Below are 16,185 nucleotides of genomic sequence, written 5' to 3' on the forward strand. Positions count from 1 at the left end.
TTTGGAGGCCTCCGGGTGCGCTTAAAGTCGCCCTAGAGAAGTCTGGGTGGAAAGAGGCGGGCTGTGGCGCAGATTGGGTCAGGCACGCGCGAGGGCAGCCCCGGAGGGCCGTCCCAGAGGCCCCCGCGCCACCCGGGTCCTAACAGGCAGCACCGCCTTCCGACACATGTGCGTGCAGCGCGATGCCCAAATCCAAGCGCGACAAGAAAGGTGAGTGAGGGGTCCTGGGATCCGGGGGAGCACCGCCGGCTGGCTGCCAGCTGCGGGGGGGACGTGAGTGGGACGCCAGGGCCTAAGCGAGGAGCTCCGAGTGGGACGCCGGGGCCTCCATGAGGAGCTCCGCGGACTAGCTGGGAGCTGCGAGAGGGCTTCGCGACTGGGGTCCGGAGTCTGCTTGGGTCAGGGGAACGGAGACTGTCTTGCCGGGCCTTGAGTGCCTTTCCAAACAGCTTCTGAGCACCCGATCTCGCCTTGGCCCACCTTTTCCACCCTAGCCCATCTTCCTTAGCTCTTCGCGCGCCCGCCACCCTGGCCGCTTTTCTTTTAAGAAGGGTTTAATCCCAAATCTGGCCTTTTCACTTGCCGTTGCCTCTGCCTGGCATGCTTATGCTTCGGTCTTCATGTGCCTGGGTCTGTCTCAGCTGACATTTCATAAGGCACGTCTTAAAAGGCCATTTCTGACTCTTATTGTGGTAGTGTCTCTCCCGTACAGACTCTCTAGCACAGTCCCTGAACAAATATACTTGGGAGCCTAGTACTATTGCATCCACACGACTCCTGAAACAGAATGCTACGGGCACCAGTGACAGTCACAACAAAGTTTATTGCAATGAGAGGCAAGGCCGATCGATGGGGACCAACACTCTTGATCAGAGTGCGGCCTCGAACAGCCAGGGTACAGAGTTTTTATGGCCGATCGCATCGTTTTATCATCACCTGGGAACAGAACAGAGAAACAGTTCCCAGACGAGTTAGAAACAGTTCCCAGATGAGTTAGAAACAGTTGCCGGATGAGGTGATTATTTTAGACTTTCTGCCGCTAAGTTGCAACCAGTGGATCTCCTTGACCTTGCCTCTGATGCTCTTTTCTTTGAACTTTTGTTTCCTTAGTTGGTGAAGCCTGATTTACAAGAGTATGAAGCATAATTTACAAGAGTAAAGCAAGGCTGTTATCTCTTGACCTTCAGTGTCAGAACAAAGCTGTTATTTTTCAAGCTACAGTGTCAACACGAAGCTATTTCTCAAGCTACAGTTAGCCCTACACTACAATTTAACCCTTACAGTACTCTAGGCATTGGAGGATACAGCAGTTACAACAAGAAGGCCTAGAGTCCTCAATGAGTTTAACATTTAGTCACTGGAAATGTTATCCCCCAAAACACCAAAAATCCTATATGGTCACATTCTAATGAGTCTTGTGGACTAAAGATAAAGAAGTGATATTTCATATAATGCAGCCAGAGAGAGGTCTTTGATGAGCTGACAAGTGAGCAGAAACCTAAAGAAAGGAAGTGAGCAATCCACAGAGTTACCCGGGAGAATGGTATTCCAAGGAGAGGGAAGATAAAGTGCAGAGGGGCTGTGTGGCTGGAGCAGAGTAAGCAAAGAAGGGGAGGGAGGTGGGCAAAGAAGGCAGGGCTTTACAAGCCTTTGCAAGGAATTGGCTTTCACACCCAGGTGAAATGGGTAGCCACCTGGGAGCTTGAGCAGAGGGATGACAGGGTTTAACTTTTAAAAGATCACCCTAATTTCCTTGTTGAGAATAGACTGGGGAAAGTGAAGCTAGAGGGCAAGGCTGGAAGGAATGAGACCAGCAGCAATCCAAGAGAGGGTCACGCTGGCTTGGTCCACTGTTGTAGCAGTGAACCTGGTGGGAAATGGACAGTGGCGTTGTGTTTGCCCTCCTGTGCTGCCCTTACCCTGACTGGCATGATTGATTACCTTTCCAGGTATATGCCTTGTGAGTGCCAGGCAGACTGAATAAGAAATAGCCCCTTACTGGGGACACTCATGGCCTTGCATTTGATGCTTTGTTAAGTGTTTGTGGAATGACTGGGTTCGGTAGAGGGAACCCTGGTGAGATGGCAAATGCCAAACCCTCTGGATATGAGGAAATTGGGCCCCAGCTCTTGGTAGAGGTGCTTGCCCTCCCCAAAGAGACATTGCCGCATCCAAACTGCAGAACAGGTTGTAGCAGAGAAGATAGAATCCCCAGATTCATCAGTCCACAGCTTAAGCCACCTAAGATTTTCTCTACACACCATGGGGAGCGGAGGGAGGGGATCAGGAAGGGCCCTGGCAAGCTAGGTATCCCTCTGAAAGTCGTCCAAGAACAGGAACAAGCCCTGCCCCCACACCTCAGTACAGCTTTTTAGGTTAGCCTAATAGGAGCGAGGGAACACCTGGTTTGTCTAAGTAACAGGAAGTATGTCAAGGATCTCCAGGCTCAGGAACACTAGAGAGTTGGCATTCTGGGGACCCTGGGAATACAAAGCCCTGGTGCCTTTCCTCAGGCTGGCTTGGTCCAGCTGAGCTACCAAAGGGGAGAAGGAAATGAGCCTGCAAGGCTTCTGGATATGTGTCTCATCATCTGTCTTTTTCTTCCTTGTATTAGTTTCCTTAACCAAAACTGCCAAGAAAGGCTTAGAACTGAAACAGAACCTGATAGAAGAGGTAAGAGCTCATTCTTTTTATCGGTTCAGATTTTGGTTTATAAAGGTGGCTATAGGGTTGTCAGGGAAATACTGTTTTTTAAAACACACACACACACATATCACAACCACCACAAGGTGCTGGTTCAGCCCTTTTTCCTCCAGCAACAGCACCCAATAAAAACCCCCGTAGTAACGATTTCTGGTTTTCACAGAGCTCTTACTCTGTGCATGGCACCCCACTAAGTACTCCACGTGTGTTCCACTTCATTCATACGTGTCTATGAATAATGATCACTGTTATGCATCTAGGTAACAGAAACTTAGATTTGGTAGCCTGCCCAGTGTCAAAAAGCTGTACAATCACAGGGCACCTGGCTGGCTCAGTCTGTAGAGCATATGACTCTTGATCTCAGGGTCATGAGTTCAAGTCTCATGACGGGCATAGAACTTACTTTTGAAAGGTGGGGGTGCACCTGGGTGGCTCAGTCGTTAAGCATCTGACTTTGGCTCAGCTCATGATCACAGTTTGTGAGTTTGAGCCCCACATCAGGTCAGGTGAGCTCAAGGCTTTGGGTGAGCCCTGCCTGCCTCTCTCTCTCGCTCTCTCGCTCTCTCTCTCTCTCTCAAAAAAAAAAAAAAAAAAAGCTCTGGGGTTACTAGATGTAAGTGTACCAGCCAGCCCCCTGTCTACATTGCTCCAAGGCTGCAAGCTGGATGACAGTAGATTGTCCTCCAGCACAGTGATTCCTTTTCCGTGAGACCATGTCATGGCTGCAGCCAGCACTGTGGGCAGAACAGAGCCGATGAGCCGCTTCTTCTTAGTGAATAATAAGGTGTTACAGATTTCCATTTCACAGGAGCCTTCCAAGTATGGCCGAGCGTTTCTGGGTTGTCAGTTAATGGGCAAAGCAAAGCGATCCATTCCACTCATGGCCACAGATAACCTGGGAAGACCGTGGGATGTTGACCCATGGCCCAGCTTCCCCTGCGCTTTGAGATCACGCCTGCTTTGCCTCAGGGGAGCCCCTGTAGTCCATGATCATGACTTCAGTAATGGAAGTAAGGAGGAAAGGACGAGATTAGAGCCTCCAGCTCTAAACTTCCACGGTTGTTGGGGACCTAGAGCAGATTTTTTCCCATCTGAAGCCCAACCCGTGCTGCCCCTTGAACTCCAGAACCCCATGAATTGTCCCGCAGCTTCGGAAATGTGTGGACACGTACAAGTACATTTTCATCTTCTCCGTGGCCAACATGAGGAACAGCAAGCTGAAGGACATCCGGAACGCCTGGAAGCACAGCCGGTGAGCAGGTGGCGGGAAGAGGGCCTTTCTAAGTAGAGAAGCAGCCAGGGTGCTCTCAGAGCAAGGGACGGTTATTGACCCTGCAGATACCACCTTATTAAGGAGAAAGTGCCACAACCCCCAGAGGCACTTTTTAACTGTTAAAACTGGCCTTGTGTTGAGCTTCTCAGGGGCAGGATTTGGTAGTTGCTCAGGGAATGCCTGAGTAATGATCCCTCAGGAGAAGGGGCATCCTTATCCCTGGAGGCTGGTCCTTTTAGGAACGTCCCATCAGTTTTAAAACGTTGATGTGTGGGGCGCCTGGGTAGCTCAGTCGGTTAAGCGTCCGACTTTGGCTCAGGTTATGATCTCACGGCTCGTGAGTTCGAGCCCCGCATCGGGCTCTGTGCTGACAGCTCAGAGCCTGGAGCCTGTTTCAGATTCTGTGTCTCTCTCTCTCTCTCTCTCTCTCTCTGACCCTCTCCTGTTCATTCTCTGTCTCTCTCTGTCTCAAAAGTAAATAAACGTTAAGAAAATAAAATGTTGATGTGTCCTCTGAAATGACACAGTGACTTGAGAGCCATGTGGCGGGTACCTGCCCCTTGGGTGAGTCTCTGACGGTACGAGTGAGTCCTGGTGTGGCTCAGACCGGTGACTGTGCCTCTTCCACGTTTCCAGATTGGGGCGCTTAGTGGGTCACGTAACACCCACGGGCTGGTAGTCAGAATACTGTGAACGTTGAGGTCTTCAGGCAGGAAAATCACGAGAGGGGTCCTTGGCTGTGGACAGAGCAGGCAGGGCTGTGTGGAAGAAGTAGGAGCCTCTGGCCACACCTCCTGCTGCGGAACAGTCTGGGCCTGTGCTCAGGCTCCCCAGAACCAGAGCTGGTTTGCATCTAACGGGGGGAGGGTGGGCAGGGCGCTTCCTTCACAGACCTCTCTTTTTCTGTGTAGGATGTTCTTTGGCAAAAACAAAGTGATGATGGTGGCCTTGGGTCGGAGCCCAGCTGACGAGTACAAGGACAACCTGCATCAGGTGAATTTCTGGCCAGTGGCAGGATCAGTGAGAGCAAGGCCTGACTTACAGCTCGGTTCTCCTTTAAACCCCGGACTCAGAATAGCACCCCTGCCCCACCAGCTCCTGACAACCAAAAACATCTCCAGATTTTGCCAGATGTCTAACGAGACTGGGCTGACCCTCTTTTGTTCTGTAGGTCAGCAAGAAGTTGAGGGGTGAGGTCGGTCTCCTTTTCACCAACCGCACCAAGGAGGAAGTGAATGAGTAAGTGTTACTGAGGAGCAGCAGGGAAGGAATAATCCTGGTACTCTGTACAGTATGGAGGCGTTGAGTCAAAACTGGTTCCTGGAACACTGCTCCTGGGTCTTCTCTGCAGCACCGTGCTCCAGGCTGACTGCTGGTCAGCAGCAGAGATGGACAGGGAGGTGTGGGGGTGGGGGGAGAAGAGGCCAGGGGGCTTGACTTCATGCGGGGCTGGGGGGCCAGTCAGGAGCCTCCCCTCCTACCACTGATCTTTTCCCAAAGGTGGTTCACAAAATACACAGAAATGGACTTCGCTCGAGCTGGAAACAAAGCAACTTTCACCGTGACCCTGGACCCGGGGCCCCTGGAGCAGTTCCCCCACTCCATGGAGCCACAGCTGAGGCAGCTGGGCCTGCCCACTGCCCTCAAGAGAGGTACGGGTTAGTCCCTGTAGCGGAAAGGTCACAACTTAGCTGCCAGGAATGCAAGCTTGTGAGCTCAACAGCCCCCCTCTGGCTCTGTGGCTGAGCAGGTTATTTCTGCCGGCCTCCATTTTCTCCTGTGAAAGTGGGACTGAGTGACCACCTCTTGGCCGGGACGAGAGTGACAGTAACTTGCAGCCAGAATTCAGCTAAAGGACACAAGGGAGGCTTCATCCCCCCACAGACCCTCCTGAACGCTTGCTGGTTTAGCACGAGTGTGCTGGGGTTGGGCAAGGTGGAGTGGGGTCGGGGGTGCCAGCCAGCCCCCTCCCGGCTCTGGGCAGCGGGCAGAGAGCTGTGCACAGGCCTCTGTGCAGAAGTCACTGTGTGGGGTCCCCTTCTCTGTAGGTGTGGTGACCCTGCTGTCTGACTACGAGGTGTGCAAGGAGGGCGACGTGCTGACCCCAGAGCAGGCCCGCGTGCTGGTGAGTCTGACCCCTTCTGCATCCTGTGGCCTGTAGCACAAGGGACCACGGCCACTTCGTGCCACACATGCTCCTCCTGACCATTGGTTCCCTTTACACATCTCTTGCAGAAGCTTTTTGGGTATGAGATGGCTGAATTCAAGGTCACCATCAAATACATGTGGGACGCACAGTCTGGAAGCTTTCAGCCAATGGGAGAGGACTTGCCTGAGAGTGCGCCCGAGTCAGCAGAAGAATCAGAGGGTGAAGACGACTGACAGGCGCTTGGGGCCAGGACACATGGGACTGCCGCCCCGCTGGGGGAGCAGCAGGGGAAGACGGGTGGACTGCTTTTCTATAAGGTGTAAAACTATCTGCAGGATGGCTCCCTGTGGACAACAAAGAGGAATTTTCCTAGAAAAAAGACCTTGGCTTGGGCTTTGGTTTGGATTCCTAGGATGCCTTTCCTTTACCGTGAGCCAGCTTCCCGCGCTGGCTCCTGCGTGACGGCTGGGGTGGGAGAGCCGCCACCTGCACTGGCAATTCGCTCCTCTGGCCTCTGTGTCCCCCTACTGGACACGGGGTTTGCCAAGGAATACGGGAGCCCTGGCCGCACTTCCTTCCTCTTTCTTCCCCTCCTCCCAAACCAGGGCCGGGAGTCTTATAGAGAAGGAGGGAAACTTTCACTAAGACGAGAGTAAAGCCACTGCTGAAACCCAGAGCAGATATTAAAACTGCTCAACAGCATACCGGGACCTCTTATTCTTGGTAGTGACTCCAGCGGTAGGTTTTTACCTAAATTGTTCTTGGTGGTGAGTATCCCGCGAAGGATCTCTGAGTGACAGGAAATCTTCGGGATGTGTGGCCCTCTTTCTCTTTTGTGTGTAGCAGCATGAGTGCCATCTCCAGCCGCAGTGTTGAGAGATCAGGCTGGATTCAGGACAGGAGGCTGAGAAGCCTAATCCGTGCTCCTGCCCTCTCCCCCCAAGCCCTTGGGAAGGACAGGAACCAGGCTGCAGGCAGCAGAGGAAACAGATTCACCAGGTTCGCTCCCGGGCTGGGCAGCCAGGTCTAGCACCCACTTTGTCCAAGCAGGAAGTGGCCGAGTGGACCACAGCCCCAGCCCTTTCACGTGAAGGCAGCTGGGGGCACTGTGGGAATAGAGGAAATAAACAGCTTGTGAACTGGGACTGGGGAGAGAAAACAGGCTCACTAAAGCCGTTTAAGGCCCAGGGTGAAAGTGTGAAAGACGAGGCCCTCTGCCACCTCAAGCCAGCACTGGCCCTAGCAGAAGTCATCGGGACGTTGGTGACAGCCAGGTGCCAGGCTGCATGACGGGGGGCTATAGGGGCCCTTCCTCAGTCGCCAGGTTCTGTGCCAGCTGCTCCAGGCTGGACGTGCCCAGGATGACTGCACCCCCCCATGAGCACCTTGCAAGGGGAGACAGCCACATGGGAACCGTTAATGCACCATAGCAACCAGCCCTGCCCCGTCCCTGCTGACACCTGGCATTGGATGTCTGCCTACATCCTACATTATTCCAGAAACAATTTATGTCTTGAAAGCCTTGCCTCTGCAGACTCCTCTGCAGGCAGACGTGAGTTCAGAGGCACTCCCCTGTGCTGCTCGGCAGCTGGGTAAACCTGGGTTAGTCACTTGACCTCCCCGAGCTTCAGACTTCCTTTACTATGCAGGGTGGCTGTGGGAATTAAAATTTTGTGAAGGATTTACTTCAGGCCTGGCACTTACCCGCTCAAGAAAGGGCAGCCCTCAGTAGGCCATGGCTCGAGCCAGAGGAAGGTGTTAGGGACACACGGGACAGCAGAGAGGGGAACCCTGCCAGGCACAGAGTCAGACCCTGTGGAGTGTGCCCCCTGGGACAGAACAAACGCTAATGGCTAAAAAGTGTCCGTTTCAGAGTCCAATCTGTGCTCATGTAGCTGCGGGACCTTAAAAGCCTCTGAAATGTTTCCCCACACGTAAAATTGGGATAATCACACTTCTAGGGCCAGTAGAGCGCGTAATGTGGCATTAAGGAAACCGGATTAGCATGAAGAAATACTGGAAGAAAAGGAATAATCTCAGAAACCATCAAATAATTGTGTAGCCCTCTCCCTTCCGTTGTCCCCCTCAGCCCACCAAACAAGAAAGGGGAAAAACACGTCCGGGACAGCAGGTTACCTGGAGCTGGGGGCGCTGCCGCAATGTGCAGCCTGCACGGCCTTCTCCATCAGGGCAATGGTCTTGAAGTGGTGTTCCTTCCAGAAGCTGGGCAGGTGGGGAGGGTGGCACAGCAGTCAGTGCCAGGAGGTTACTCCAGGGCAGGTATCCCCACGCTGGTCCCTGAGGCGCTGAGAAGCCAACCTCTTAGCATGCATGTGGCCTTCCGGTCCCTCAGTGGGGCATCTTGTAGTCTGGTGGTAGGGGTAGAGAGCACACAGTGGGCAAGAGGAAGAATGCTTGCATTTAACATGCTCACTTCACTAGGTGTGAACAACACAACCCCCCAAATCAGGACCCACGTCACCAGGGTGCCGCCTGCCACCAGCCCCACAAGTCCCACCTCTGAGCTTGGCTGAAGCCACCTGCCTCCACTTTTCCCTGCTCAGTGAGGAGAGGGGACGCTCCGTGCCAGCCCCTTACAGCAAATGCAGAATGTAAAGGAGATAATGGACCCCGTCATGCTTTGTAAACTAAAGAGCAGACAACGTCAAAACTATCAGGCCTTGATTCCCCAGCGTGAAGCCCAGGCCCTGGCTGCTTCACTGCGTGGGGCAATGGCTCCTAAAGTGACAACCTGGCCTGAAAGGTCAGAAAATGCAGTGAGGAGGGGGGATGCTGGATGAGGATTGACATCACAGCAGTGCACACAGAGTGATCTCATGTATCAGACACTTTAAAAGTCCTTGGCCCGGGGTGCCTTGGTGGCTCAGTCGGTTGAGCATCCGGCTTCGGCTCATGTCATGATCTCACAGTTCGTGGGTTCGAGCCCCACATCAGGCTCTGTGCTGACCGCTTGCTCAGAGCCTGGAGCCTGCTTCGGATTCTGTGTCTCCTTCTCTCTCTGCCCCTCCCCCGCTCACGCTTTGTCTCACTCTGTTTCTCAAAAATAAAAATGGAAAAAAAAAATGAAAAAAAAAAGTCCTTGGCCCTTTGAACAATACTAACATTGGAGCCCCCTGCACAAAACTCAGCTTCTTGTTCTGGTCCCAGCGACGTTGGGGTGGGGGAGGCAAGTAAACTACACACAAATTAACCTTGGAGGCTCATCTTCATTAATTTAGAAAGATTCAGTAGGAGCTTTCCAGCAATCCATGGATGGCGTCTAGATGTGGTAAATGGAGGAACAGCGATAAGGTGTGCATTTCGGGGCTCTCGCAGTAAAGAGCTGTTTAAATCCTCACGACTGATGAGTGCAACTTGGAAACGGGTTGCTTTGAGCCATGGGTACATATTGATGGCTTTTTCAAATTTTAGAAAGTGGGAAACGGAAGGGAAGAAGGCTGATCCCAACATTTGTTCAACTGTAACTATCGACATTGGTAATGATTTCATGGCCAAGAGATTACAAAACTTAGATTCCTTTGCCCAAGGTGAAGGGCCCACTAGCAGTGGGGCAGGAGTGCCAGGTTTCCCAAGTCCTCATCCAAGGGCCCTCCTCCCGCTGTGCACAGCGGGTGAGCCCTTCCAGGGAGAGTCTTGGGGACCCGCCAGAAGGCCCAGGGATCACATTCCCAGTCCAGGCCCTAATCCCTCCCAGGAGACATAATATGGTGGCAGCGGGGATCGGGGAAGAGTCGGGAATGCAGGGGCCTCGGTCTGAGCACCAGGAGGAGGTGCCGGTCCACAGGAAATCAACCCCGGAGACCCCCTATTTCAGACTAGGGGGACCCAGGCCAACTCTTGTGCTGACACGGCCCGCCTCCAGCTCACCTTTTCTTGTACGTTTCAGTCCAGTTATCCCCAAAGAAGCAGTCAGTCCACAGGTGGTTTCCCACCATCGTCCTACTTGTACTTGCCGGTCCGCGGGAAGACTGCCATCAGATCCACTGGCCCCACCACTCCCACAAACTGTTCCAGACTGGCGGGGGGATGGCAGGGAACCCAGGAGAGCCGGAGGACCCAGCCCAGCCTCCCAGGTCCTGGGCCGGGCATCTACTATGTCAGGAACAGGCAGACACAGGGGCCGGGAATGCCCTCCCGCCCACGGGGAGCCTGTCCACACGGCAGCCCATACCAGCCAGAGGGTTGTAGGCGTAGAACCTCAATCCAAAGTGCCTGAGGCAGGGGAGGAGCTCCGTTTCCACCTGCTGGGCGGTGGCCTTGTACATGCCCTGCAGATAGAAGAGCCAGATGGAGAGGGTACACATGTCAAAGGAAGAGACCTCAAATCTTCCCTTGCAGAACCCCCAGTTTGCACCCTATCAATCCTAGGGCCTTAACACTCAGGGCGTATACTTAGTGGAAGGAAAATTCATTTATTCAGCCTACATTTCTGAGCACCAACTATGGGCTGGACATTGAATTTCCATCCACACGCCCAAAGGACAAGGCCTCAGCCCTGAGAGATTTAATAGCAAGGTAGAGCGTAAACAGGTATAATCGAGACAAGCCTCAAGTACACTAGTAAGTTCTGTGAGCAGTGCCTGGCACCAAGTAGGGGTTCAAACATTTGCTGGATGAATGAGAAGGAGATACGTAGAGTCTGAGATCTCAGGCTCCTCTGGGGCATCAAGACGGGCCATCTAAGCAGGGCCTGAGCACTTACTTCTCACCAGGGAGAAGGGGAGGAGTGGTCCAGGCTGACGCACAGAGACAGGCAGGAAGGAAGGGCCCGAGGAGCACATGCGGGCCATGAGGGGAGCCAGGGCCAGAGCCAACAGGTGCCCGTGGGTCAAGCTGAGGAGCCTGCCCCTCATCCCCATGGCACCCGGCAGCCCTCTACAGGCTGTCGGCAGGAGAGTGGCTGTTAGGGAGAGGGCACAGGAGGCAGTCGGAGGGGCCAGGGGAACCCGGGATCAGCAGCAGCCCCGCGGACGGGCCCTGCAGCCCTGGCCCTCACCTGGTACACGGTGGGCAGGATCCAGCCGCTGCTCTTGCAGAGGGTACAGATCTCGGCCACCTCCCAGGCAGCATAGTTGGAGAGGCCAAGCTCCACAAACTTGCCCTGCAGAGGAGAGGCCTCAGTCAGAAGCTGCCACGGCCCAGGACTCTAGAAAGGGGAGACAGGGGTGGGGACCCCGGGAGCGGGGTCTGCCCCCAGCTCTGCTCTGGGACTCCCCTGGTGCCTCCACTCTCCTGGGTAACAGCAGGCCAAGGAGAGGACCGGCAGACCACTTCCTGGAGCTCAGAGGCTGGCCTCACCTCCTGGTGTAGCTGATGGCAGGCACGCAGCGTCTCTTCCACGGGGGTGTCGTGGTCAGGGGCATGCAGGTAGAAGAGGTCCACCCTGGAGCACTGCAGCCGCTTCAGTGATGTCTCCAGCTGGGTCCGGAGACTGTCAGGCTTCAGCGATTTCCCTTCCCAGGGATTGGCCTTGGTGGCGACTTTTGCTTTGGGGGGAGTAAAATTAGAGTTCAAACCAGTCTGCTGAACACTGGAGAGAGTCTAGCGTAATGGCTAAGACACATCTGGGTTTGTATCCCAACTCTGCCATTACTAGCTCTGTGACCTTGGCCAGGTCACTTAACCTCTCTGAGCCTCAATATTCTCAACTGTCAACTGGTAGTGACCATGGTACTATCTTGCATGGTGGTCCCAAGGATTGATCAGAACTTGAATGGACGTGCTCATTGTCATCACTATGATGGATTATTTACCAGGCACTAAGGGCTGGTAGAGCCAACAGTTGGTCACTGCCCTCAAGGACTCACTGTCTAAGGGGCTACTACACAGTAAGTGAGGCAATGATATGTACAAGGTGCTAGGGGAGCTCAGAGCATAGAGGCATGAGGCCCCCTGGGAGTTCAGGGAAAGCTTCCTTTAGAATCTGAATCTTGGTCTCCAAGGAGAAGTCAGCAGCTGCCAGTTGAGGAAGGGTGGGAAGTTCATTCCAGAGGGTGAGGACAAGGGCAAAAGCCCAGAGGAAAAGAACAGAGGAGCCATGCCTGCAGTTCCAGGGATCTGTAGCACCGGGTTCACGCGGGTCCACGAGGCAAGAGAAGGCCCGCAGACCTGACGCAAAGGGACTTGAGAGCACCCTGTGGAATCTGGACTTTACAGGGCCACGGGGAGCCTCTGAACACCTTTCAGCTGGGGAGCTAAGTGGACGGTCTTGCAGTTTTGAAGGATGAATCTGAACAAAGCATGGATAAAGAGCCTCGGGCAGGTCTGGAACCAGGAAGACCAGCAAGGGGACCATGGCAGGAAATCAGGAAAGAGGGGCAAGAGGCTGGAGCATGGGCCCCGGGGAAGGAAACGCAGGAACCCATCAGAGAAATAGCCCCGTGCCTTCTGCGTTGAGTCAGGTTCATTACATACTTTTCTCTCGAGCCCCCATTAAGAATCCAGGGTGGCCGGACTGATGGGTGGGAGGAGGGCCCTCTCTGCACATTTGGGGCTTGGCCAGTCAGCTCAGCTGACCGGAGGGCAGTCAGCGGGATAGAGGATGGCCCACTTGGAAAAGTTTCATTCCCTCACCTCCTCACCCTCTGCCCCTCCCTGTTCTTCAAGTGAATTAAACTTCGGATCTGAGGTTTGAGGACTTTGGCCCAGCCAGCTCCGACCAGAAAGAAGGAAGAGAAGGAGGGCTTGGAGAAGAAAACACCTTCAGGAATAAGACCAGAGCGGTCAGAGAGGCAACCAGGTGATCTGGAAAACATGAGCACCGAGACGCAGGCATGTTCTCTTGTTCCAGATCCAGCATGCTGTGAATCACCGGAGAAACCAGGCAAGACTCTATGAGAGGGGAGAAGAGCTTGAGTGACACAGCGCGTGTCCTAATAACACTACCGATAGTAACAGCCAGTATCGCTGAGCCCTCCCTGTACCCGCCCAGCACTGCCCAAAGCTTTTCACATGGCATCAGACCGAGAATGGACATTCCCCTGCCCACACACAAACCCTCCACTTAGCTACATCTGCCTGCTCCAACACCCTTGGCTTTGCCAAATCGCACTCCCTTGGCACCCCCGCTGCCCACCGTGTGGACGCCTGTTCTCTTCTTACTCCTTGGCGGACTCTATCAGTTCTTCAGTGTCTAATGTTCCCTCTCCTGAGCTTTCTTCAACAGCCCCTGGGGAAATGCTCCCTCTTGTGGGCTTCCCCCAGCCTTCTCTGGAATCCTAGTTCCCTGGACTGGGTTAGTGCCAATTTCCCTTCTATGACCTCAGAGGCTAGCACGGAGGGCAGTTAGAAACGCTACCACCTCCCCTCTCCCATCCTGCCCACTCTGCCCACTGAGTAACCGCAGCTGCTAGGCACTGCCAGGCACTGCCAGTCTCGTGAAGTGGGAGGCACTGCCGACTGAACGTGGCACCCCGAGCTCCACAGAGCAAAGTCTAGGGCCCAGAGCAAGGAGGATGCAGATCTCCCACCCGTCCCAAAGTCTGATCCGGGGCTGTGCCAGGGAATGCCAGAACAGTAGGGGCAGGGTTCTGGCAGATCGGCCGGCACAGGGCACCCGCGGGGACGGGAAAGGGGGCAGGCACTGCACAACGCCAGATTCCAACCCTTTCAGTGCCCCCTAGAAGAGCTAACCAAGGTGTCCCAGACTGGAACTGGATGGGACATTCCTGTAGGGACGGTCCTGGACGATCTTCTCGGAAGGGAAAAGAGGAAAGGAAGGAGGTCAGGACAAAGAATGTCCGGCTGTCTGGAGGTAGACGTTCACGGAGCTGCCGGGAGGTCGGCGCCCGGGAGGGTAAGCGTGGCTGGGGCCGGCTGGGCGCCGCACGGTGCAGGGGAGGTACAAGTTACCTCTGCAGTCGCCGCCGCCCAGCCCGAGGCCCAGGCCGCCCAGAATGCTCTCGGACTGGCCGTCGCTGTACATGAAGGCCGTGTCCAGCTCCGTGTGGCCGCGCTCCAGGAAGGCGCGCACGGCCGCGGCGCTGGCTGGGGCGTCCATGCGGCGCCCCATTTCCAAGGTGCCCAGCACTGTGGCGGGTCAGGCCGGAGCCCCCGAAGCGGCCCGCGCGGCGACAGGGGCCGGGACTTGGCGGCGGCGGCGGCGGGCCACTCTGGCGCCCCCGGGCGTGGAGCGCTGTCGTCGCGGGGCGGCGGGAGTCAGAGCCAGCCGAAATCCGCTCTGAGGTGTCTCGGGCCACGCCCACCGGCGTTGGGGGCGGAGTTCGGAGGCCGAAGGGGGCAGGGCTTTGGGGACCGCGTGCACTTGGTTGAGGCGGGTCTCGGCCCTGGGTCAGGAGGGTTGAGCTAGTTCTGAGGGTTTCCAGCGAACCCGAAGGCCAACGGCTGGCCCTCCTGGGGCCTCGCTGCCACGTCTCCCCACCTCCCTCGGCCTCCCCTCGCCCTGAACTGTTCCGGGGGCCCGGCGTCGTTCCGGAGGGGGTTTTCCTACGCGCTAAAGTGTCCCGATGTGAGAGGCCTTGGCTGGGGGAATGTGGCCCTCGGGGCTGTCCCGCCGCCAGGTGCTGTCCCGCCGCCGTGCGGTCCCAGAAGTGGGTGTGTGATCCCTCCAGTGCCGACTTGCCAAAGGCTTTAGCCAGAGGCCCTGTGGAGTGACAAGCAGAGACAGTCAGCCTCGGATTAATCTATCCCAGCGAAAATACCTTTCCAACATGAAGGCAAAATAAAGGCTCTGTTCAGACAAGCAGAGGGACAGAGCATCCACAGCAAACTTTCACTGTTAGAAGTATTTGTAGACCGAAGGAATTCGATTTTCGAATTTACCCACACAAAACATGAGGGGTGCTGGAGGTGGTCAACGTGGGTGAATACAAAACACATTTGTTTAACCTTTAAAAAAGATCATTGCGTTTTTATAAAATTAAACAGAAGTTTACCATATGACTCCCCGAAAGCCTATGTTCACACAAAAGTCTACACACCTGTGTTTTTAATTTTGTTTTAATGTTTATTTAGTTTTGAGAGACAGAGTGTGAGTGGGGGAGGGGCAGAAGAGAGAGGGAGACACAGAATCAGAAGCAGGCTCCAGGCTCTGAGCTGTCAGCACAGAGCCTGACGCGGGGCTGGAACTCACGGACTGCGAGATCATGACCTGAGCTAAAGTTGGATGCTTAACTGACTGAGCCACCAAGGTGCCCCTAAATTTTTTTTTTTTAATATTTACTTTTGAAAGACAGAGAGAGACTGTGAATGGGGGAAAAGGAAAAAGAGAGGGAGACAAGGATCGGAAGCAGGCTCTGTGCTGACAGCACTGAGCCTGATGAGGGGCTCCAATTCACAAACTGTAAGAATATTACCTGAGCTGAAGTCGGAGGCTTAACCTACTGAGCCACCCAGGTGCCTGGGAACCATCCATTTTATTGTAGGTGAAGACAAAGAAGGGTGACTGCTTTTGTAGAGAATGACATTTTGTCTGTGTCTCCCTCTAGCTGACAAATGGGACATTTCTTAGACAAAGAGCCTGATTGGTGGTTTGGTCTAGAATTTCCAAGTTAAGCCCCTTTCCTTACTTCACGTTTAGCAAGCTCTGAGTGTTGACTTCTGCTGCTGCCTCCCTTGCCCAGAGCTAAACCGGTATTTCCGCACCGGGAATGCTCAAATCCCAGCCATCAGACCTGGGATTTTCTTTTCCAGCCTTGGGTGCCTCCTGCTTGGAGGAGGGAAACGGGGCCCCTGGCTGCCCATGCCACACTTCCAGCAGCACGAGACCCAGGGCTAAGGCTGAGTGTCTTACAGATGACAAGGAGACAGGATGCTTTCACTAAGAGTAAAGCCATTCCTGAAATTGAGTTTGCGAAAAATGTTCCGCAGCATCTTAGGAGGTTCCCCGGGAGCGTCTTTATTCTTCTTGGCGGAGACTCTAATGGAAGGTTTTGGCCTTGATGATTCTAAGTACCTCCATTTCATGAGGAGATTCTGAATAAGAGAAAATGCCCTTCAGGGTGTATGGCCTACTTTTCTTCCTTTGTGTACAGCAGAGTGAGGGCCAGCTCAAACCTGCTGTTGAGAGTTCAGGCTGGAT

At 54.4% G+C, this 16,185-nt stretch overlaps 2 protein-coding genes across 6 annotated transcripts; one reads left to right on the plus strand and one right to left on the minus strand.

Moving 5' to 3' along the window:
- Positions 1–6: 6 nt before the first annotated feature.
- Positions 7–6,827, plus strand: MRTO4 (MRT4 homolog, ribosome maturation factor). The gene is made up of 8 exons (XM_025912097.2): positions 7–210; positions 2,615–2,673; positions 3,852–3,955; positions 4,888–4,969; positions 5,148–5,215; positions 5,477–5,628; positions 6,025–6,101; positions 6,212–6,827. The coding sequence occupies exons 1-8, from the start codon at positions 183–185 to the stop codon at positions 6,356–6,358; spliced, it is 717 nt and encodes a 238-aa protein (XP_025767882.1). The 5' UTR covers positions 7–182; the 3' UTR covers positions 6,359–6,827.
- Positions 3,883–14,832, minus strand: LOC112862080 (aflatoxin B1 aldehyde reductase member 2-like). 5 transcript variants are annotated; one of them, XM_086715856.1, is made up of 7 exons: positions 13,998–14,832; positions 11,445–11,632; positions 11,143–11,247; positions 10,321–10,414; positions 6,876–9,414; positions 4,530–4,713; positions 3,884–3,983 (listed from the first exon to the last, which is right to left on the minus strand). In XM_086715856.1, exons 1-5 carry the CDS (start codon positions 14,155–14,157, stop codon positions 9,371–9,373), a joined length of 591 nt encoding a protein of 196 aa, XP_086571982.1. In that variant the 5' UTR covers positions 14,158–14,832; the 3' UTR covers positions 3,884–3,983; positions 4,530–4,713; positions 6,876–9,370. The 5 variants fall into 5 exon arrangements, with proteins under 5 accessions (XP_086571983.1, XP_086571982.1, XP_086571980.1 ...); XM_086715854.1 differs by having other exon boundaries at positions 3,950–4,713; positions 6,876–8,494; positions 9,338–9,414; XM_086715855.1 differs by having other exon boundaries at positions 3,950–4,713; positions 6,876–7,093; positions 8,262–9,414.
- Between the last annotated feature and the right edge of the window lie 1,353 nt (positions 14,833–16,185).

This window comes from Puma concolor, chromosome C1 (genome assembly GCF_028749965.1).
Source record: "Puma concolor isolate L17-30 chromosome C1, mPumCon1.1.hap2, whole genome shotgun sequence".
Classification (NCBI taxonomy): domain Eukaryota; kingdom Metazoa; phylum Chordata; class Mammalia; order Carnivora; family Felidae; genus Puma; species Puma concolor.